General features: G+C 37.0%; 1 protein-coding gene across 6 annotated transcripts in view; it reads left to right on the plus strand.

Moving 5' to 3' along the window:
* The window catches only part of PATJ (PATJ crumbs cell polarity complex component), a 335,749-nt gene that overhangs the window by 81,680 nt on the left and 228,952 nt on the right, over positions 1-25,117 (plus strand). For all 6 annotated transcript variants that reach the window (XM_057712781.1, XM_057712798.1, XM_057712772.1 and 3 more), the window contains exons 18-22: positions 6,903-7,112; positions 11,038-11,154; positions 13,329-13,724; positions 19,511-19,634; positions 24,783-24,957. In XM_057712781.1, coding sequence (XP_057568764.1) covers positions 6,903-7,112; positions 11,038-11,154; positions 13,329-13,724; positions 19,511-19,634; positions 24,783-24,957 — 1,022 coding nt within the window. The remainder of the gene's footprint in view (positions 1-6,902; positions 7,113-11,037; positions 11,155-13,328; positions 13,725-19,510; positions 19,635-24,782; positions 24,958-25,117) is intronic.

Below are 25,117 nucleotides of genomic sequence, written 5' to 3' on the forward strand. Positions count from 1 at the left end.
CTCTTTGCTGCTTTCATAGCTTTGTCTAAATTGACCATTATTAAGTTGGAGCAATTCTCTTATGAAATAATAAGTGCTAGCTGCCTCATGTTATCTAGACATTAACGTGTGTAGATCCTTTCAAATTATCTTCGAAACATAGTTCCTCACACTAATGTAAATAACTGTGGAGTGAAGCTCAGTAGCCTGATTCTGTAATAATGTCACCACAACATTGAATTCATTGGTTAGGAGATCTGATTTGTGTGTCACAGTTGTTTGAAGTTGTTTTTCTAGTCATTATTTGGAATTGCTGCATTTTGGGGAAGGACTCCTGTAATAGAGGAGAGGCAGGTATTTTGGTGTGGTGAGCTAACAGCATAGAACCTTAATGACAGAATTAAGGCTGTATGAATGAACCATATTTCCCCTCATGAGTTTACTATATGCCAACTTTGTATTTTACTGTACTCAGTTGACAATGTGTCAACATTATCAAAGGTAAATAATTTACACCCAAGTGTTTATCTATGGTCTGTCTCTTTGCCATCCTATTGTGTGGTCTCTACATTCTTATTCCATTATTTAGTGTTTTTAAAAGTTTGGGTGATGGACACAATAGATTTTTAAAACGAGAAGAACAAGCTAAAAGTTATCCTTTATTTTGAACCTATGTAGTTAAGTCATTGTTACAGCTTGATTTTTGTTTTCCTTCATTGGAGTAATACTGCAAACACATAAATGTTGAATGTCAGACCTGTCTTTGGTGTGTGTCTCATATTCCTCTTATTTTAAAAAATGCCTCTTACTGGCCAGTTTATTAAATGTGAGCACTTTTCTTCATGTTCATTTCCTCTGTCTCCCCTTTATGTAACATTTCCTGCTTCATGCCTTTCCACTGAGTTTGCCATGGTTGCTTGCCTGTATCTGTAGTTTTAGTTTTGGAGCAGCTTTAAGGCTAGAGCTCCACATCTTCTGGTTGATATCCGTGTCTCTGAGAGAGCCCAATTTCAATTGAACCACCTCTTTGCCTAGGTCACAACCCCTGTACAGTGCTTTAGTTTATGTGAACCCTGGTCTCTTTGATCTGTGGGAATGTACACAAATATTCATATAAGACATTTTATAGACACTTCAGAACTTTGAGTTCCATCCATTCGGGCATAATGATTGTCACGTTTGTATGTGTTCATGTGAAGGTGTTCTTAGCTCACCAAAGGAATGGATTCTTGAGAACGTAAGTGTAAATTAAAATCTGGCAAGCAATGCAAGTTTTAGCTGTCCATGCAGGCACACTGTGCATTCTGTGCACTCTAACTTTCATCAGCTAGGTACCAACATATAAACCTCTAGTGGTCAAGTGTAGTATTTGAGGGACTCAGTTTTATACCCTTTGGCAAGGTAATAAGTATATATTCTAACCATTTGCCTTCTTTCAATATTCATTCATTTAGCAGATACTTACCTTGATATAAGAAGCTGTATCACACAGTGGCTAACAGCGTGAAAGCTGGGGCTTAACTGGCTGTTTAAATTCTGGCTCTGCTACTTATCAGTGGTGTGTTCTGGTTGTTATTTAATTTTCCTCTGCCTTAGTTTTCTCGTCTGGAAAGTAGGGATAATAATGGAACCTACCTCATGTTGGTGTGAGGATTAAATAGATTCAATGAAGTAAAATATTTAGATCATGCCTGGCCTGTCGAGAGCTCAGTAAGTGTTAATAGTTGTCGTTATATGATGGGATGTGGCCTTTGCCTTTGGTGTACTTACAGTCCAGGAAGGAGAGAGAAACTAAATACCAGGAGATTCAGTCACGTGCTATTTCAGCTATTATTCAGTCCCGTCCATGTGGCAGGCACGGTAGTTGGCCCTGGAAATAAAGCAGCAAATAAGCAAACATATCCTTGCTCTCATGAAGCTTAGCCTTAGTAGTGAAGATGGTTAAAATAATTTGAGCAAAAATGTCAAGAGTTGTAATAGGAGAAATGCATTGTGCTACGGATACATGTTAACAGGAGGGCCTAACTTATTCTAAAAGGTCAAGGACAATAAGGAAACTATATTACGACAAATGCTATAACAGGAGGTCTTTTTTAGGTTTAGAGGTAATCACAGCGTAGGAAGTATGTGAATCTTCTTTGGGAAGTCAGGGAAAGCTTCTCATTGGCAGAAACATGTGAGTTGACTCAGGTGGCAAAGATACAGATAAGTGGCAGTGGGGCAGGGTAAGCATTCCTGAACGGTTTGTAGAATGTCATGAAGCATGCGTGCCAAAGCTGTTCACAGGCCTGCACTTCAGCAGTCCTGGATTATTGGGACAGCATCTGGGGCAGATGGGGGTGGGCAGTGGTACACGTGGGAAGAGCAAGGGGAGATGAGACTAAACTGCAGATCTGAAGGAATTTCTCTATCAAAGGGTTATTAGCATTTTATCCTGAAGGCAGTTGGGTGTCATTGAAGTGTTTTATGCAGAGGAAGAATTGCAAGCCCAATTTTATCTTCAAAAATCAGTACTTCATTACTTTGTCTCTATAGACAATAGACTGAATAGGGTAAGATTGGAGACAGGTAGACCTTTGGGGAGCCTGAAGCAGTTGCATAGGCAAGAAATAATAGGAAGCTGCCACAAGGTAGTGCAGCAGAAATGGAGAGAGAGGATCGGATGGAAGAGGCAGGATCAAATTGACGTGCCTTAGCCAGCAGCTCAGTGAAAAGGCCAGGGAGGGCGAGGGAGCGCTTGGGTGTGTGGCAGTGCCACTCGGAGCCTGTGGGAGGAGAGGAGTGTGTCTGTCACCTTGGATCTTCCCTATCGTGGAAGCATCCTGTGTTTATAATAACTATCAAACATTGATATCACTTCAGTAAACCTCAAAAATCCTCATATGCAGTTTTCTTTAGGCACTTTTATTCACCTGTGAGACAGAGCAGTTAGACTGATTCTCTCTGGGTTTCATAGCTAAGTCGTGAGGAGAATTCAGGTGAGAACTCCTGTCTTCCCATATAGCATGTTGATGAAAGTTGGCTGTGCCTAATTGATTGTAGGAGTTTTTCAGAGCTGTAGGGAACGACTTTCATAAATGGTTGCGTTAAAGCAAACGTGGGACACTGTTGGAACATGTGTAAGGATAAAAGGATTTTCAATAAATAGGAAAAAACGTCTTTCAGAAGAGGAGAGTGGCTTGCCTGTATCTTGTGTTCTGTGGTTGGTATTTAGCGCCCCCTATTGGCTGTTTAGCCTAAAACAACATCTTGATTCTTGAATACAATGTTCCTTGCAGTGTTATTTACCAAAACAAGAAAAATTAGAGATTTTAAAATTATGGTAAAAGGTGATAAAAACTGATGAGGACTTGAAAATCTGGATAGGGTCTAGGAGTTGGGTAGAGGTCTTGAGAAATATCTATATGACATATTGTTGGATTAAACATGAGTATGATATTGTAGACTGTATTTTCAGAAAACAGACTTTTCTGATGAGAAGCAACCTGGTTTTTAAGCAAGTTGTATGTGGCAAAGCCTCAAGAATAGTAGCCGCCTTGGTAGGCAGCAGCAGCTGCTGTTTTTCCATAAGGTGACCATGAAAAGCAATGACTGTTACTCCTTAAAGCAGCTCCATTCAGCTACGTGAGAAATCACCTGGTCAGAAAAGTCATCGTAGAAATTGCAGTGATGATTATCCATGGTGGGTATCTTCACAAGTGGGTGGTTTGTCCTTTTTAAAGTGACAAAGTAGCTGCCATTGGGTTGTGTCCTCCAGGAGAAGAGGTGGTAGATTAGATTGAGAATAACTAGGAAGCCCAAGCCTGAATAAATTTTAGTAAGCAAGCACACCTGGTACTAGTTTGCGGTCTAAAGAAGGTTGCATTTTGTATAAATAAGTGCTCACCATGATTTTTCTATAATAAGGGAAATCTATTAATCTATTTTCTATTTCCATTATTTCCTGGTTAATCTTCCTTTGAAATGTTTCTAATTATCTAATTACGTTGCATTTTGACCACCAATTCACCTATTTATTTGGGTTAAAAATGGTACTTTTTGATTAGGTGTTATATGAAACTGCAGAGATGGCTCACACCCACCCAGTGAAATCATTGATTTGCTTTTTTTGGTGTATTTTACTGTTGCAGCTTTCTTTAGGAAAGTTTAGTAATTATTAATGTGAAGTAATGCTTACTGCTTTCTGTGCATTTCATGAGGGGAATAAGCTATTATATAGTTTCCCTTCCCCCCTAATAAAAAAGCCTTCCATCAAAAACTGACATCCTAAATGAAGGACATAATTGTACAGCTTATTTATTAGTGTGTCAAACGTAAAATGTAATGGTTTCATATTTCAGAATGAAAAAGTGTGTTGTGATTCATGGTTGCTGGTGACAAAATAGACAGCTCTTTTATATTACTGCACTGATTGCTGCTGATATACCACTGTATTTTTTTTTTTTTTTTTTTTTTGGCTCCTTTCCGTTCTCTTCCTATGCAATAGCTCCCTCTACTTGAAAATATTGGTGTAATTATAGTTTAGCACTGTACTTTATTAGTGAGTTCCCATCACTAGTTTTACTTTCAGTCCTCTTTATAAGTATGTGGTATTATACAACAGAGCATGTTAGAAATTTACCAAGAATCTCTTGACTTGGTAAAAGCAAGATTTAGTTAAGAAAAGTAAAAGAAGTTGTTTGAAGGCATTTTTCAGGGAATTTGCTCTATAGCCTTTGTTGATTTCAATATGGTATATTTGGTTAAAAGTCCACGCAGTATTGACAATAAACCTTGATGTCTACAACAGAGGGGTATAGAAAACTGCAGCAGAAAACTTCAAAAGAGCCATCAGCTACTTCAAACAGACACAGCCTGGAACTTGGCAAATTCTCACTTTACTAGTTCTAAAGTCTTACAATTCTAACACAAACTGTGGTAGTTTCTACTTTCTCAGGAAGGGTTTAATAGAAACTAATAGTAGAATCTCATGTTACTACATCTTGCCTTTATGGAACATTCCATGCATAATGAAACAATAGGAGCAAAATAGACAAACCAAGCAAGTGGTGTTATGAGTGAGATTTGTTTTTTTTCTTTCCCTTATGAGGTTTGAGGTTTAGTAATAGTATCATATACCTCCACCATTAGGACAAATTAAGAGATTCTGCTCAACCATAAGATTTCCACGTGAATGTCTTTTCCATTCACAACTCTTTATTTCCAGTTTCTTCTGATTGTTATTATAGTACAGAGCACAGGGGTTAAGAGAAGGGCTTAGGAGCCAGACTGTTTGAATTTGAGTCCTGGCTCTGCCACTCACCAGCTGGGTGATCTTGGCAAGTTTCCTTAACTTTCTGACCTTCAGTTTCCTCATTTGTAAAATACAGACAATATCTCTACCCACATTCTGGAGTTTGTTGTAAGGATTAGTTGAATTAGTGATTGTCAGACACTTAGAACCTGACGCATAGTAAGTGCTGTTTACCAGTGTTTGTTGAATAAAATAAAAAATAATCGTGTGGCTGTAAATTGGTTTTTATTAGCCAACTGTATTTATAGAGTGTCAGTGTTATCTTCCGTGCTTACCGAAAAGAAATATGGGGCCCTCCCAGTGGATGACAAAAATTTGCACACTGGTTTTGTTCATGAATTGATATTCATTTCCTCTGTGTTAGAATAGTTCTCACCTAAGGGTACCTATACCATGTCATAATTTTAGGTTATGTTATTTTTTAACATACTTTTTATTTATTTATTTATTTAGGCTGCATTTGGGTCTTCATTGCAGCTTGAGTGCTTTCTGTAGTTGCAGCGAGTGGGGGCTACCCTATGTTGTGGTGCGTGGGCTTCTTATTGCAGTGACTTCTCTTGTTGTGGAGCACAGGCTCTAGGCGTGCAGGCTTCAGTAGTTGCAGCAAATGGGCTCAGTAGTTGTGGCTCGTGGGCTCTAGAGTGCAGGCTTAGTAGTTGTGGTGCACGGGCTTACCTGCTCCATGGCATGTGGGATCTTCCAGGACCAGGGATTGAACCCGTGTCCCCTGCGTTGGCAGGTGGATTCTTAACCACTGAGCCACCAGTGAAGTCCCTGAACATACTTTTTAAATGCAGTGGTATATGCCATGATTTCTATGTCTTTTTGGAATTTAAGTGATTTAGGGAGAAGATTTTATACTAGTAGAATGCCTAAGAATGCAGTATTATTTCCCATAGTACACTTCTCTTGGAGCCTACTTATTGCCCAAGAGCAATAATAGATGGGCTTGTCTTTGGTCTGTAGTATGACTGTGCTTGAGGATGCAGAGAGTCTTCCAAATCTCCTCAGACCTCTTGTGGTCCAACAAAATGTCAATCATCAAAACTTAAAAAAGAAATTTATATGTATTGAGCACTCAGATGTGCAACTGAAATTGTTAAGGTTATGTCCTTATCTTGATACAAGCTGATATTTGTGTGGATGTATAGAGTGGTATTTTAATAGATTTTGTCTTTGGAAGAATACCACTGGAATACGGGACACATAAAGCAAATAGTCAAATGAGATTCATGAGTCAGACATACCCTTTTCTATTGCATTGTGCTTTATTGCACTTATCAGATGTTGCATTTTTTACAAATTGAAGGTTTGTAGCAACCCCAGGTCATCAGATGATGGTTAGCATTTTTAAAGTAATAGGTATTTTTAAATTAAGGTATGATTGTTTTTTTTGGACATAATGCTATTGTACACTTAATAGACTACTATATAGTGTAAACATAACTTATATGCACTGGGGACGCCAAAAAACTTCTGTGACTCACTTTATTGTGATATTCACTTTATTGTAGTGGTCTGGAACCAAACCCACAATATCTCTGAGGTATAACTGTCTGCATACTTGTCTTAAGGCTATATATTTGTTTTTAGGAAACTGAGTCATCTTTCTTTTTTGCTGGATGCTTAGGACCCCTTAGATCCCACCAGATCAGTGATTGTGATTCGCTCCCTGGTGGCAGATGGTGTGGCAGAAAGAGGTGGAGAACTATTACCTGGAGACCGCCTGGTCTCAGTCAATGAATACTGTTTGGACAACACCACACTTGCTGAGGCTGTGGAAGTGTTGAAAGCTGTGCCACCAGGCACTGTACGCCTTGGCATCTGTAAGCCTTTGGTGGTAAGTGTTGAATTTTGTTAATGTAGGAAATGATAATACTGTAATATATCAGTAGTTAAGAACATGGATTTTGGAGACAAATACACCTAGCTTCAAATCCCTGTTCCACTGCTTATTATATGTGTGTTTTTGTGCAAGTTTCTTAATGTCCTTGAATTAATTTTCAGAAAAAAAGTAATGTCTACCTCATAGGGTAGATTAAAAGATGATATTTATTAAGTGCTTAGCACATTACTACAATGTTAGCTGCCAACATTACTAGTCCTGCTGCTACTACTTTTATCTTCATACTTTTAGCACAGACTTCTAAGTTCTCATTACATTCCTTGTGATATCAATTAAAATGTCTGTTTATGTGTTTTAAGTTTCATTTGATGTGGAGATGGCGTGATAAGTTGAAATCTAGTTAATCATATTGTTTTAACCATATGGCAGTAAGATTTTCATATGCTTTTCTGATCATCAACATGCCTTGTAATGTCAGCATCTAAACTCTGAGATGGTCAAGCCATCCTGAAGTCATCTTATTGTTTAATCTTATGGACTAGGTCAGATCACTGTTTCTTTTTCTTTCTTTCTTTTTTTTCCCAACTTCCCTAGATCATTGTTTCTGACTAACATATTATTAGTTATGATGCTATTGAAGTTCCCCAATGTAAAAAAATACTTGATGATAATTTTTAAGCAGCATTAAAGTATTATCGAGTGCTTACCGTATGTCAGTCAGTATTTTAAATTCTTTACATTCACTAATTTAATCATCACAGAAACCCTAAGAGGAGGTAGTCCTCTTATTACCACTATTACAGATGAGTTAGTCAAGACACAGAATTGAGTGACTTATCCAAGGTGATATAACTAGTAAGGGGCAGAGTTGGAATATAAACTCAGCAGAGTGGCTTCAGACCCTGTGCTCTTAGCCACAGTGCTACATATTCCCATTTTCATTTGTTGTCACTAGTTCAGTTTCATGCAGCATGTCTGAAACGGCATGGTTGTAGTAGAGTGTTGGGCTGGATTTCAAGAAACGGACTCTATTTCTAACTTTGCTACAAGTTAGCCCAGTGGGTCTTAAATTCAAAGATATGTGATAGACATAGGAATCACCTTGGAGATGGTTAAAATGCAGTTTCCCAAGTCCTCCTCTCAGGGATTCTGATTTAGTGACTCTTGTGTGCTGTTCAGGAATCTGCCTCTTCAGTGAGTCACCAGTGTAGTTCTGATGCACTTTGAGAAACACTGTGCCAGTAATTTGATCATAGGTACAACACTTTTCTGAGCTTTTTCATTTCTGAAAAGACTAACAAAGATTAGAAAACTCATAAGATCTTTCTTAACTCTAAAATTCTTTTATTCTGTGAAATATATTAGCACACTACAAGTGTTCATATAGATAAGTATATACGTAGATATCTGTCTCTATAGATATAGTTATGTATGTTCATTTATAGACATAGATTCATTTATTACACATAGTATTTTGCGTTCGGGAACCTCTCATGACCTTCATATATTACTTTATTGTTCTTCACATATGACACATCAAGATACCTATACATTACACCTATCAGATACTTTAAACATTTCAAAATGGAATATAGCACTTAGCTTAGTCAAGTCCTGGACTTTATGTTTTGTATTTGGTGTGCGAGTGTTGCCATAGTCAATATATACCATGAGATGCCTGGTTTGATTTTTGGACAAATTAAAGAGGGGAAAACTTGATATTTTTACAGGGACCTCATCTTAATATTTTGGATTGTGGCAAGAATTTTCTCTAGATTTTCCCTGACAAAGTTCTTGCCATAATCCAAAATATTAAGATGAGGGCCCCATAAAAATATCAAGTTTTCCCCTCCTTCATTTGATGATTATTTGCCTGATTATTTGGGTTGCCAGAGGAAGTCCCAACTATTTACGGCCTATAGGATCTAAACAGTATGACTTTACTTTGAAGCAATTTAAGGAAGTCTCAGGCAAAGTGAAGAACAGAACTTAGTACCAGCTGGGTGTGGATTCCTGTGCTATTCCTGGCGGAGGTAGAGCTGCAGAAACCTCGGGACCTTGGATCCTTGCTCTCAGAGGATTTTGGAACATGATAATTGTGAGGTGGACCTTTGCCCAGACTTCCCTCAGTGAGTGGAAGGCTGCCAGGATGCTGGGGAGTGGGAGGCCAGTAAAGGAATGAGAGAAGTTCTCTTTTAAGACTTAAAAATTCTTAGCAGAATCACCTTTAAGTAATTCCTTCTTTAACATCTGGGTTCTTTTAGCGAAACTGTGAGCTGTAAATAGTGATGTGTGGATCTTCTCTGAGGTTTATCTGTCTCTGTCTCTCTCTCACGGTCCAGTTGGTGGCCAGTTATCTCATCACCTAATGTTTGCTGAGCATTTGTTCAGTCCTCAGCAGAATCGGAGAGAGAGTGTGAATAAGAAGGTCCAAAGTCAAGTTGGGGTGGAAAGACTATGAATATACAATAGTTAGTAGAACAGAATTACTTTTTATGAAGTCTTGTAACATATAGATATGTACTATCTATATAATACAGGTATTATATAATCTTGTATTATAGTTTTATGTAGATACTTATTATCTATATATTTTCATGTTAACCACAAACATGACTTATCTTCTCTTTTCTACAAATTCACCTCAAGTGTCCCAGATAAAAAATGAATGAATTGAGTTTTAAAAAGTGCATTGTATCTTCAGAACTCACAGGACAGAGCTGGCAATGGAGTTCTTGAGCTAGAGGTCTGTGGATCTGTGATTTGGAAAGCTGTGTGTCTTGGGCCAGCTGTCTTAACCACACCAGCTACCATACCAGCATGGTAGTTGATGTTACAGCTCTAGAGCCAGACAGCCAGGGCTCAAATTCTGGGTGTGTAGCTGACTAGTTACATAACTTTGAGCACATTACTATGCCTCTGTTACTCATCTGTAAAATGGGGTTAATAAGAACACCTGCTTCTTAGAATATACATTAATAAATTAATAAATATATTAAATGAATTGATATATTTAAGTGCTATAACCTGTGCTTGTGAGAGAGATATATATATCATATATATAACATATCATATATATGATGTTATTTTTATGTAAATGTAAAATCCTGACCTAATAGACTTGCTGTAAAGATTAAGCTGAGACAAAGCATATACAAGTGTTCACCGTAGATTGTAATATAGAGCTAGGACTTGATAAATAGTAGCTGTGTTATTACCTGGGACAGATGCTGAGCTACTAAACACTGTACTGATTGTCCCTCTTCTGATGGAGAACAGCTACCCTGTACCATTGTTAAATATTTTGAGTATCACCCTGTATAAACCTAAGGCGTTTCTCAATATTAAGGTCTATTCCTGAGAAAGTGATTTTTTCTTTAAGGAATACCTAAAAAGAATAAAATGTTTGAGAAGCTTTGACCTGAACACGGCTTTTTGTTTTGTTTTGTTTATTAAAGAAAAATTTGGTCTAATAAAACAATTTACATAAATTTTATTGTGTACTTGCATTTAATAGAAAGATGAGAATTAATTTGAAAAGCATTTGAAACTAAGATATTTTCTTGATTACAAAAGTACTTCTTTGGTTGCCAGAGTTGGGGACTGGGGATAGGCAAAATTGGTGAAAGTGGTCAAAAGATACAAATCTCTGGTTATAAGCCCTAAGGATGTAAGGTATAGCATCATGACTATAGTTAACTATATCGTATTGCGTATTTGAAAGTTACAAATGTTAACTTATTGTGGTGATTATTTTGCAGTATATGCATATACCAAATCATTATGTTGTATACTTAAAACTAATATAATATTATATGTCAATTAGAACTCGAAAAGAAAAAAAAATTTCGTGGTTGCCAAAAACAGTTCTTCAGTCGTGCTAAAAAAATTAAAAATTAAAAGTGCTTCTATTTTTCAGGAAGATGATAAAGAGGAAGACAATCATATTTTATGTTCAAACAATAATGAAGACAAGACTGATGTTTCAGGAACAGTTCATGATATAAATTCATCTTTAATACTTGAAGCACCCAAGGTATTTAGTACATTTATTTCCCATTTAAACAGTTGCTGTTATAAAGAAGACAAAATGTTGTTCTCACTCTCCTGGCTAAATAGACACAAATTAGATAACCCACCCCGCCCCCCCCTTATGAATTTTTTTTAATTGCAGATATTTTATTGATTTATTTTTGGCCGTGCATCATGCAGGATCTTAGTTCCCCAACCAGGGATCAAACCCATGCCTGCTGCAGTGAAAGCACGGATTCTTAACCCCTGGACCACCAGGGAAGTCCCTATTAATTTTTTTTTAAAACTGAAGTCTTTTCTCTCCTGTATCATAAATCTTGTATTGTAAATCTTGCCTCCATAAATGTCATAGGCCATGTATAAGGCATTTTCAGAGAACAAACATACCTGATTTTATGTCATTAATATACTCTTAAAATTTTCAGGGTAGAACATATTTTTGAAAACAGACCTGTATTAAAAAAAAATGTGGTAGCGTAAGAATTATGCAGAACTTCTTATTGAATACTTTCTAAAGAAAAGAGTTATTGAGTCAAACCTTACTTTATGCTTTAATATTAGTATATTTTGAAGCTTTTCCCTTTTTATTCTTAAAATGAATTGTGTTTATTTTGCTTCTTGCAGTTATAGTATGGTTATACTTTACTTGATAATAACTGTCTTTTGATATTCTTTGCGTAGTGTTAACACTTTGTTGACAATGTCTGGAGCTGGTATGTAGTCCTATAATGTGCATTTTACTGTTTTAGTTTAAACACCTTTTGTTACAATTTCATAACTGTGTGACATGTTTATACCTTCTAAATGCAGTTTTTTCTTTTTTTTTGAAATAACTAGGTTACAGTATTTGGTATGCTATATTAATTTAAAAGCGTCACTATTCCTGCCCTGCCACTAGGTTTATCAGTGCCATTTTTCTAGATTCCACATATATGCGTTAACATACGGTAGAGAACGGACATAAAGTCACAGAGTGGGAAGAGGAAGCTGGGATGAAGTGAGAGAGCAGCACTGACATACATGCACTACCAAATGTAAAATAGATAGCTAGTGAGAAGCTGCTGCAGAGCACAGGGAGATCAGCTCGATACTTTGTGACAACCCTGAAGAGTGGGATAAGGGAGGGTGGGAGGGAGGGGATATGGGGATATATGTATACATATAGCTGATTCACTTTGTTGTACAGCAGAGACTAACACAGTATTGTAAAGCAATTATACTCCAATAAAGATGAAGAAACAAAACAAAAAACATCACTGCAATGATGTCTAGCTGCAAATGAGGAAGCAATGGGAAGGACAGATTTATTTCAGGAATTTACATTTATTGATACTTAATGAATAGGACTTAAAATAGGAGATGTCATTGATCCTTTAGAGGGAATTGGGCCTCATTGTGCTTAGCACTATGAGGTCCTTTGGAGTTGGGTCAGAGACTCAGCAGATCCACATATCCCTCAAGTGTTGCCTGGGAACTCAACAGAGTTTCTGCTCATGCATGACTATCTAGCTTCAGTTTTGTGTACTTGCTCCTCTGATTAGTGAAGTATGAATTAATTGAAGAGCATACTGTAGTTATTCCTTTTTGTTTTGTAGTATTAATGCAGATGCAAAAATAAATTTATTATTAAGTGGTATGTTTTCAAAGTAGTACTCGAAGTAGTTGAGACGTATTCCCCACATCTTTAGTTTATAGAGAATGTTTTATAAACATTCAATTAACCATTAATTTCTTTTGAGTACATAAACCTGAAAATCCTGACCTTTTAAATCTTTGCTTTCTTAATTGATAGTATGAAGTACATCCATATTTATTGTATTTATGTGTTACTTTTTATATGAGATTCATGAGTTAAATATTCAGCCATTTAACAAAATTCCTATTTCTGACTGAGAATTTTAAGGTGGTTCATTATACATGAACCTTTTAGACTAGTGAATCACCTTGCCAAAGGCAGATTTTTGCCTCTTCTGTTATTTGTTTCTTTTTGGGACTGAGGGTTGTGTGGCAGTGAGATTGTATTTCTCCTCATTTGTAATGAAGAGCCTGTCGGTTAACCGTGCATTGGCATGCAGTACCGTGATACAGCTATGCCAAGGGTTAATTTTCCAGTTAATGTGTAGAGTGCGGCTTTAAGACAGACATAGTTTAAAGTTTTTCTGCAATTTTTATTCACAGGGATTTAGAGATGAGCCCTATTTTAAAGAAGAGCTTGTGGATGAGCCATTTCTAGATTTGGGAAAGGCTTTCCAGGCCCAACAAAAAGAGATTAACACTAGCAAAGAGGCCTGGGAAATGCATGAATTCATGGCCCCTAGATTGCAGGAAATGGGTGAAGAAAGAGAAATGCTTGTTGACGAAGAATATGAGCTATATCAAGACCGCCTTCAGTCCATGGAGTCGTACCCCTCATCGCACATTCAAGAGGCTGCTTCTGTTCCGTCCATGAAGGAGCTTCACTTTGGTGCACAGTGGTACCAGGATTGTGAACTGCCCGACCCTCAAGAAGCCAGGTCCATGATAAGCGTGTATTCCCAGGAGATGCAGCAGTGTGGCTATAGCACTGAAAAGATGGTAAGGGATTAGAATACATCTTCCACATACATCCTCCCTGACTCCTCCCCTCCCTATTTCTGTCCATAAGTCATATAACTCTGAAACAATTGAACAAAATTTAATGGGTCTTTTCATCATTTTTTCCAAAATGTACCATACAGTGTGTTGCTTTAAGTAAAACCTCATCATTTCTGTATTACATAATTTCTCGTTGAAGTCAATAAGCTGTAGTTGCCTTTCTTTTATGGGTTTTTTTTTTAAACCTTTTTTAGTGATGTTTTTCTCCTAATTACCCATTTCAAGGAAGAGTTCTTTTGCCATTTGTGATTTTTTTTAAAAAAAATTCTCTCAGGGAGACACAGCTCTATATTTCTCACATAATATATTTGTCAAGGAAAGTCAAGGCAAAGTTGAATAAAGATTTATTGTATTTTCATCTTGCTGTCCACACTGTCCTTTGTATTATATATGATACTAAATAGAAAGCCACTGAACTCTAGAAAATTATGTTTACGTTTGTGATACTGCCTGTTGACAATTTGGCAGGAAAACATTATATTTTAATAGATTTGCCCTTGCTATTAAATCACCAATAAACTTAAAAAATTAGAGTTAACTGGTCACCAATTGGAATCTTTCACTAGGGATGTTTTCAATGTTTTTTTTGTTTGTTTATTTCTTTCCCCAAATTAACGTCCAAGCAAATGAAAGTTTTTGTGTGGGGCACAGAGCAGTGTGTTCAGGTACAGTATGGTGCCCTTCTCACTGAGGTCAGCAACTTCCCTGCAGTGATTTGCAAAGTGGCCTCCGTTTGGTCTCTCACAGGACAGACAGAGCTGGGTTTTTTCCTTGCCTCCCTTAGATCTTCCTACGTCTATCCTTTTTTGCAAATGCTTGTGGGTCCCTCTGCTATGCAAGATGCTGTATTTATGTATTTAAGGAACCCCAGAGGATTACCTCCGATAGTGGACTCTGGGCACTCTACCAGAGAACAGATGTTCTGGGATTATGTGCATAACATGGGAAGAGGTGACGTTGAATCACCTGGTATGTTGCCACTGACACTGGTTCTGTCTCTGCCAGTCCCAGTCCTATGTCTGGAAGTGCTTGACCTCACACAGAATATTCAGTTATATGGGACAAATTTGTAATCGCAGATTATTGAATATTCATAAATACTCCTTGTTGTGGCTGTTTTCTTCCATAAAAATAAATTTTTCTGTTTACCCCAATATAAGGTAACCTAAAATATAGGCCCACTTTATTATATAAACTTTTAGGGATATAGATGAAATAGTCAAGTGTATATTCATAATATTTACTTTATAAATTTAGTTAAGCATTCCTATTTTAAAACCTATAAAATATCAATTTTTTGCCTGTTCTCACATTTAATGATAGAATTTTATTCAAATTCTTTCAATGCATATTTAATGTCAATCTACATTATTACTAGGATCACTTTTTGATCTTTCAACATTGTTTTTCAACTATACCATCTTCATTTCCATCTAGGTTGTTTCAGATACAGTAATTTTTGAATCCATACTGTCAGTCAAAATTTTATTCTGATCTCAACTATAGTTTGCGTAATATTAGGTTTTTTAAAAGTTCCTCTTGTAAGTTTATATTGGTGATTTTCACACTGCAGCCACTTCCTCTATTGTTTATCAAAGTGCTCTTTATAAAGCTTGTTTAAACATTCAGTGCTCACAGTTTGAAGGACATGCATCCTAATTACTAACTCTGTTAAAGTTCCCAGCTTTCTGATTCTGTGAGGTAACCTGTATAGGGTCCCTAAACTGGCATTGATTAAGATTGTTTCACCCCTAATGTGTTTTACCTAAACAGTATTTTATTTTCTTTAATTACATGTTCTTGTTTTGAGCATTAACTCTTTTTTAAAATTTTTTATTTTTACTGAAGTATAGTTGATGTACAATGTTGTGTTAATTACTGCTGTATAGCAAAGTGATTCAGTTATACATATACATACTTTTTTTATATTCTTTTCCATTATGGTTTATCATAGAATATTGAATATAGTTCTCTGTGCTATACAGTAGAACCTTGTTGTTTATCCATTCCATATATAAAAGCTTACATCTGCTAACCCCAGCCTCTCACTCCATCTCTCCCAAACCCCATCCCTTTGGCAACTACCAGTTTGTTCTCTGTCTGTGATTCTGTTTATATTTCATAGATAGGTTCATTTGTGTCATATTTTAGATTCCACATAAGTGATCTCATATGGTATTTGTCTTTTTGACTTACTTCACTTAGTATGATAATCTCTAGGTTCATCCATGTCGCTGCAAATGGAATTATGTCATTCTTTTTTATGGCTGAGTAATATTCCACATGTTCTTTATTCATGCATCTGTCACTGAACATTTAGGTTGTTTCCATGTCTTGGCTATTGTGACTAGTGCTGCTATAAACATAGGGGTGCAGGCATCTTTTTGAATTATAGTTTTGTCTGGATATATGGGCATTAATTCTTTTTCTCCCTTTCCCACACCCCACAGTGATGACAGTGTAGGGGAAGGGAAAAAAACATTTTCCTCAACCCTCCTAGTTTCATCTGGCCAGGGCCCTGAAAATTAAACTGACAACAGACAGATTAACAGAAGAAAAACAAGCAGTTTATTAACACCTGCATCATGCACACACACAGGAAAAACTCAGTGTTGGGTCACTCAAAGGAAGGGTTAGAACTTGGGCTTATATAGCATCTTAACAAAGAATAGTAAATTTGTGGAGAAGTGACAAGACAAAGGAAAAGGGGTTTAGGCTTTTGGGTCAGCATACTGTGGGAAGGTAAATATACAGGGGAAATTGTTGGAAGATAAGGGTTGTTTTAGTAAGGTGTGTCATGTATATCTCTCTCAGTGCCATCTGTGAGCTGAAGAGTCCAGAGTTGTCTCTGGTGATTGAGAAGCAGGGGAGAATAGGGAGCTTTTCTTTGACCACTCTTTTTCTTAGTTCAAAATAATCCTTATACTAAAGTGGCATATTTCTGGGTGGAATATTCTAATCCCCTGTAACAGTTGTACGCACATGATCAGGATGGGCTTGGATCTTTATTTGCCTTTTTCTCATTATGGTAGACCCCCTGACGATAATTTATTATCTAATATTATAAGCCCTGGGTGGGTGGATTTTAAAAACACAGTCAAATGCTTTACAAATATGTAATTCCCAATACTCTTCTATTTAGGGGGGACCCTCCAGAAGGATAGAGGAGCATTATCACCTCGGTCTTCACTGTAACATCCATTTGGGGCTACAGATATAGTTATAGTTGTGGAAGGCAAATAGTACCCAACTACTTACAAGTTTGTCTTTCTCCACCACCCTCTTAACTCCATTTGAATTGAAGGGCAAAACCATCAAGGTTTATAGATCTGGTTCTTTATTTTTAGTTGTGATAAAATATATATTACATAAAATTGACCATTTTAACCATTTTTAGGGTTACAGTTCCCTTGGCATTAATACACTCACATCACTGTACAACCATTACCACCATCCCTCTCCAGAACTTTTTCATCTTCCCAAATTGAAACTCTGTACCCACTAAGCAATAACTGCTCATTCTCCTCTTGCCTTATCCTCTGGCAACCAACCACAACTCTACTTTCTGTCTCTAAGAATTGAATTACTCAAAACACCTCATGTAAGTGGAATCATACAGTATTTATCCTTTTGTGTCTGGCTCATTTCACTTAGCATGATGTCTCCAGGGTTCGTACATGTAGCACGTCAGTGTTTTCTCCCTTTTTGAGGCTGAATAACATTCCATTGAATGTATATGCCACATTTTGTTTACTCATTCATCAGTTGATAGACATCTGGGTTATTTCTACCTTTGGCTATTGTGAACAATGCTGCTGTGGACATTGGTATACAAATATTTGTTTGAAAACCAAATTTTGGGTGCTATATACTCAGAGGTGAAATTGCTAGATCATATGGTAATTCCGTTTAATTTTTTGAGGAATCACCATACTGTTTTCCGTAGCAGCTGCACCATTTTACATTCCTGCCAGCAATGCATAAGTTTTCTAATTTCTCCACATGCTCACCAACACTTGTTTTCTGTTTTTTTTGTTTTAAATCAGGCTACCCTCACCAAGTTTTTTTTATAAAGATTTTTTTTTTTAATGTGGACCATTTTTAAAGTCTTTACTGAATTTGCTTTGTTTTTTGGCTGCAAGGCTTGTAGGATCTTAGCTCCCTGACCAGGGATTGAACCCACACCCCCCTGCACTGGAAGGCGAAGTCTTAACTATTGGACCACCGGGAAGTCCTGTTTTCTGTTTTTTAAATAGGTGTGCAGTGGTAGCTCACTGTGGTTTTGATTTGTATTTCTCTATTACTGACTTCGAGCAACTTTTCATGTGCTTATTGGCCATCTTCAAATATTTTTTGGAGAAATGTCTATGTCGTTTGCCCTTTTTATAAATATCTGATTCTTTTTGCCTAAGTATTATTTACCTGAGAATAATTTTATGTTCTTATTTTCTTTTCTATTTAGAAAAAAATTGAATTGATTTTTGTAAAGCTCTAACCTTTTGTATCCACTGTATTGAAATCTCAGATTTAGGTTTTCTTATTCCTCTGTTACATAATTGCCATTAACTTAGAAAAAGAATACCCAAACAGTTCAAAAATTGTAAAATTTCTTCTTTTAAGTACTCAGTGGCTGTCATCTCCTCCTTACGCCTTTCTCTAAGAAGTTGTTCTTGCTTATTTTATTCTAGGCAACTAAGGAGTCATATTTCCTTTCTCACCTCTATTTAATATTTGAGTCGAATTCTATGTACTGTAGGCTCCTTTGGATATCTGATGTAGGCATATACTCAATTATATTCATAATCTGTTTGATAAAATGTAGCAGTATTTGGTATATCAGTTTATGAGAAGTCCTTTTCTTACATTGAAGTATGACCGGTATAACCATGAAAAAACATGGACTGTTGTAAAATATATAACTCATATTTTTGTTTTGAATAACCGAAATTTCCAACAATAGAGAATAACATAGTGTTCTTCACCTTAAATGAATTAAGGTATATACACCTATGGTGGCCATAATAATATAGTGTTATTCACCTTAAATGAATTAAGGTATATATGCCTATGGTGGCCATAATGTTGTCATTTAATTGCATATAAAAGTTTTTAAATATCATAATAAAATACATCAGTGAAAATTGTATGTTCTGAAAGATTGTAACTTTGGAAAACCATGAAAGATGTGTATAAAAGGAAGCCAAGAAAGTGTAATAACTATTGACTGTGCTTATCTGTAGTTTTTAGGTTTGGGGAACAAGTTGTTCACTAAGCAGATAAAGGTGTCAGGGAGGGCACAGCAAAGGCTTAGAACTGTGAAAATTAACCAGGTGTTTCTGGATCAGCAATGAAGACATTTAAGTTGTGATCCAACATGATCCAGGATGTAGTGTATATCAAGCATTGACCTTGCTTGACTTGATAGGTCTTTTATTCCTCTACCTTGGTGAATGTTTATTCAGATCCACTTATTAATGTTTATTAAACAATTTTTTGTTGTTGTTAAAAAATATAGTGTTTGGAAAAAATAGATTTTACTAGCCTGTACTCTTGCAGATATTAAGTTACCAGCATTTGTTACTGCTTACCATGGTATAAACGGTTACTTGAGAAGGCCTGTTTGCAAGGCCAGTTTTCCACTGTCATTATGATCTGGACTGAACAATGTTATGGTGTTCCACATTTTATCATAAAGTTCTAATGCATTTCTGTTTCTCTTCCTCGAGATGAAAGAAAACTTTGGCATTGATTCCCTATCCTCCATACCCTCAACTGAAGGAAACAGTCAACAAGGCAGATTTGACAATCTGGAAAATCTTAATTCATTAACAAAAAGTAGTCTGGATTTAGGTTTGTGGTTTTTGTTTCTCATAAACACAAATTACGTTATTGTTCAGTCTTTCAGTTTTATTTGTGTATATGATGAATTTTACTGTCACATTTTCATTCATTATAATGTTTTGAATTGAAATCTGCTTTTTAATTAATCTGCTTCACAATATCTGGAAAAATAACGTGACTCATATTTCAACTTCGAGCCTTCAGATTCTGTTTTCTGAGAGGGCTGCATTTTCCCTGCCTCGTTTTGCTTTTTATTAGCTGTATGGATTAAAACTAAAACTAGTGCCTTATGCTGAATCTGAAATAAGTCTCTACTAATATATATTAAAATCTCTGATGCTATTAAGTGATACTGTTAGCTCATTGAATGGGGTTATTAAATATTAATAAAGAGAGACATATTTTAAACATTTATGAAACATTTTTACAGCTATATATTACAGTCAATTTTGGTACATTAAGAACTTAGTTTCCATTAAAGAATCCTAAAAGTATAGTGCTTCTCCTTGCCTCTTCCCATATTGATTCTTCTATATTTTCGAAAACTTGACTTTAAAAGATAACCTTTCCTCATGCAACACTGCAATATCGAATATCGTTGTAATATTAAGATCTCTAGGTGAGACTGGTAAGTTCTGTCATAGCATTGGGATTTATAGAGCCATTGTTCACTTTTCATGCTGTCCTTCACCTGTTTTGACTCTACTTATAGGAAAAGTCTTTCACTGGGGGCAGTTCTTATGTTGCATGGTAATATGTTGTTAGGAGAGAGAGAGCTGTAGAAAGCTATGTAACAGTTTCTTAGGAATTCAACATTCTGTCAAGTAAAATCTACAGAATGGGATTCTTAATGTGGTTAAAGATTGAAGGCATCTGTGAGATGATAACAATTGCCAGTTCCCTGCGGGTCAGAACACATCATGAATAGTTAATTTAAAAAGAAAATTAGCATAGTCAATTTTGAATATCTAAGATTAAATGAGTCTATTCAATTTTTCATAATGTATAACTGGTTGTAACTAGGAGAAAAATGGGACTTTTCAACCAAAACTCTCTTGGTATACTGTTTTTTGTTTGTCTTTTTAAATTCACCACATATGTAGTCCTCTATTAAATACTTAAGAGAAGATTTACAGCACAGCTGAATTCATAAATGAATTTATGGCCCATATCTGTTTAATTTAGATACTTTACAGCAATATAAGCATTATTTTGGGCCAGATAATTCTGTTGTAGAGGGCTTACCTTTGCACTATTAGATGTTTAGCAGCCTCCTTGCCTTCTAACCCTAGATTCCAGTTGCATCAAAATGTCTTCAGACATTGTCAAATGTCCCTTGAGAGACAAAATTGCCCGTGGTTGAGAACCACTCACTGTTTTATACTGTCAGGATTGAAAGAAATAGACTACAAATATGGAGTGGGTGTTTGTGAGGAGGGGCAGTAGAGTTGGGAAAAAGATAGAGAAAGGGATTTTGTCTTCATGGGATAATCCAGCCTTCCTCTGGGCCCTGCTCTGGGTATCATCTGAGTCCAAAGTTATTTCCTCTGCCTTCTGCTGCCTGTATGAATTACCTAGAGCTGCTGTAACAAATAGCCACAAACTTGGTGGCTTAAAACAACAGAAGTTAATTCTCTCACTGTTCTGGAGTCCAGAAGTGCTAAATTAAGATGCTGTGCTCCTTCCGAAGGCTCTAGGGAAGAATGTTTTTTTCCTTGTCCAGCTTCAGGTGGTTCCAGCATCCTTTGGCTTTTGTGGCTACTTCATTCTCATCTCTGCTTCGGTCCTCACGTGGCCCTCTCCTCTTCTCCCTATCCATGTCTCCTTTTCTTCTCTCTCTTATAAGGACACCTGTTGTTGAGTTTAGGGCCCACTTGGATAACCCAGAATGGTCTCATTCCAAGATACTTAATTTAATTACATCTGCAAAGCCCTTTTTTTTCGTATAAGGTCTCATTTATAGGTTCTGTGGCAAAGAAATATGTATTTTAGGTGGGCCATCATTCAACCCACTATACTGCCTTAATCTAATATTTGGCAAGGTCCTGGGAATTTAGTTTTGGAGATTATAGCTTTAGGAAGGAATTAAGCTACACTTGTATACCTTAGGCCTGTCCTCACTGGAAAGTGTTCATAACCACATGCACTTTGGAAAATTTTTTGAGAGCCACCAGAATGCTATGGTGGCAGGTACTTGGATTAGTGCTAACCATGGGTGGACTAAGAAATTATTGATACAGAGACAGTATAGTTTCAGTCCCACGTCCCTCAGTACCGAGCCGTTAAGCTGCTGTGTTACCAGGCAAGCTGCCTGCTTCTCCAAGCCTCTCCACTTCCTCAGCTGTAAAATGATGGAATTGGACTTAGTGTTCTGTAAGGCCTCCTTCAGATCTGCAGCCCTTTGATCACTCTGTTAGTAACAGACAGTTTTGGATTTACCTATGAGCACTTAAATTAAAAAATTATTTTTGAAAGCCTATGTGTAAAGGGCTATTTTTGACCCCGTACTTAATCTAAAAGTAGGTATCCTCAAGTAGCCTATGCTCTTCATGGGCTGTGAGACTAAACCTAGAAATGAGCATAATTAATACTGTAAAGCATACGAGATAAATTCCAAATCAGTAACACATTTAGTGTTAAAAGAGATTTCAGACAGAAAGTAGTTCTGTTTCCCAGTCTTTAACTGGCCCTCCCTGCAGTGGGCCTCCAGTGAACCTGGATGAATTTCTGTCATTGCACCTGGAGTCAGGCACGCTTGAGCATTTGCATGGCTATCCCTTACCATAAGCTTTTGGAGGGCAAGGATTATACCTGATTATGTTACCATAGTGGCTGCTCAGGAAATGTCTCTTGAATGAGAAGGTGATATGCTGCTTCTCTGTGGTGATTTAACAGCATACCTATTCCCTATTTTTTTTTTCTCTTCCAGTTGCTAAGTTGTGCACTAACGCCCTCTCTTCTCTACTTGGATTCTTCTTGCCTTTGTCTTCTTTATCTTTCTATTTCTGCGCCTAAGCATAAACCTTTTGGAAATTTCCCCCATTCCTCTCCTGTAAGCATGAACTTCCATTTATCTGGGAACCTTTTTTTTTTTAACCTCCCTGTTTTCCTAACCTGTGTGCTGCTGTTGTTGCTTTTACCCGACAATTATACAGTCCCCGAAGGACACGATTTGTTTTATGGGCTCCCAGGTACTGCCTTGCGCTTGGTGAGCAGCTCTGTACGTGTGCCTGTGTCAAGCACGGTGAGAGGGGAGAGGTGTGTGCCAAGCACTGCCAGGGGTCCGTGGAGGAGGAGTGGGCAAAGGGTACGGGCAGCCTTTGTGTGGAGCAGGTAATGAAAAGTTTTACGCAAACTGCAGCAACCTGTCAAACCCAGTGCTGTAATTTACTAGGCTGCTTACCAGCGTGGCTGGATGGGAAATAGCTGTGCAAATAGAGCCAGTTCTCTGTTCTTTCAATGCTGGTTTTAGGCCATTCCTGCCAGAATCTCCATCCCTCCCCGGTGCCTTTTTAGGGGAAGGAGGTAGACACAGGCAAAGCTAGAGCAGTGGGGTATGTGTGTGGATTTGACTGTGTACAGGAATGCAGGCCCTGGGGTTGAGAGTGAAGGGTGCCTGAGGCACCTGAGACTTCCTTTAATACCACTTGAGCATTACAGGTGCTTTTGCCCCCTCTTCACATTCTCTGCTGCATTACCAGCGGATTAGATCCTGATTCCAAAGTGTCTAGACAAGATAAAAAGCTGAAGTAGAAGTGAGTTTCCTGGAAAATTTGTTCAGTATGAACAAATGGAAAGTTTAGGTGATGCTTATAGGAGAGGTTTTAGAAGAACATATCTCTTAGTGATCATTTCTAATTTTCTGATAAGCCAAGACTCCAAAATATTCTATAAATGTATAGATTTAAGGGAGGCATTTGATGCACTGTTCACATATTTGTATAACGTGCTGAAGAAAGAGTGTCTGAGAATTTATAATAGATTATATATAATGGATACTGAGGTATATCCTGAGAGTGATTGATGGGTTTATGTCAGCCTGGGTGCAGGTCTCTAAACATGTGTCGTAGGACTGCATGTACAGCTATGCCCTACTTACTCCTTTTCTCAGTAAATGGGAAAATGACACAGATGACACGTCAGGTAAATTTGTACATTTTTTGTTTGGCTGCGCCGAGAAGCATGCGGGATCTTAGTTCCCTGACCAGGGATCGAACCCGTGCCCCCTGCAGTGAAAGCTCAGAGTCTTAACCACTGGGCTGCCAGGGAAGTCCCAATTTGTACATTCTAATTGGCAAAATTCCTTGACCTAGAATTCCCCATCTATAATATATTGTTGCTATTATCTTTTCTAACTCATAGTTTAATGTGAGAATTAAATAATGTAACAAATATAAAAGAATTCTGGAATTTATCAACAAAGCCCCTTTAAAAATATGAGTGTTTTTATTTGGTTATTTGTTATTCTGTGGAATTATTTTTTTTCAATTGGTGAAATGTCAGTGTGCCTGTAATTGAGACAGCCTAGGTTGATAAAAGGAAAATTTATAGTAACATAAGAATACCATCATGAAGGGGATTCTTTTTTTGTTTTAATTGAATGATTCTTTAAATTTTACAGTGTTTTACTGTTTTCAAAAGTTTCTCAGACATGATTACATATAATTCCATAAGAACCCTTTTTCTCTCCCTACCCCTTGTTGCTCTTCCCCATTTCCCTCTCCGCACTGGTAACCACTAGATTGTTCTCTATATCTGTGAGTCTGCTTCTTTCTGGATTTATTCACTAGTTTGTTTTATTTTTTAGATTCCACATATAAGTGATTTCATACAGTATTTGTCTTTCCCTTTCTGACTTATCAGGGCGATTCTTTTGAAAAAAGATTCATATAGCTAAAATAACATCTTTTCAGTGAGACCACGCTTAAAATTGTAACCAGCTTTCACTGAACAGTCCCTGTCTTGCTTTCTTGCAGAATTTTTTACCGTAGTCCTGTCACCATCTGACATATTGAACTCTTTACTTATTTAGTTTAGTGTAAATAAGTCTTCTACCTGGAAGGGGCCTGTCTAGTAGATATCCATAACTATTTGTTGAATGAATGAAGAATGACTGAGTATATTGTGTGCTCACTCTCATCTGGGTTTGCTCTTTAGGCATGATGATTCCAAATGACGTCCAAGGTTCTGGCTTGCTTGTTGAACTTCCTGCTGTGACTCAAACAAGGGAGCAAGAAGACCTGCCTCTATACCAACTCCCCAGGACTCAAGCTGTCTCCAAGGCCTTGGCATACACAGGAATGTTGTCTTCTAGATATGCCACTGATGCATGGTATAGTATTATTTCTCTTTGTTTTCACGTTATAAAATAGCTTTCTTTTTGCTTCTACGTTAAAAAAAAAAAGCAACCAACGTGTGATTATGGTGGAACATTTGGAAAATGCAGGAAAATATTATGAATAAAACCCACTATACTAAACAATTACTGTGAG

Source organism: Hippopotamus amphibius, chromosome 1 (genome assembly GCF_030028045.1).
Source record: "Hippopotamus amphibius kiboko isolate mHipAmp2 chromosome 1, mHipAmp2.hap2, whole genome shotgun sequence".
Taxonomy (NCBI): Eukaryota; Metazoa; Chordata; class Mammalia; order Artiodactyla; family Hippopotamidae; genus Hippopotamus; species Hippopotamus amphibius.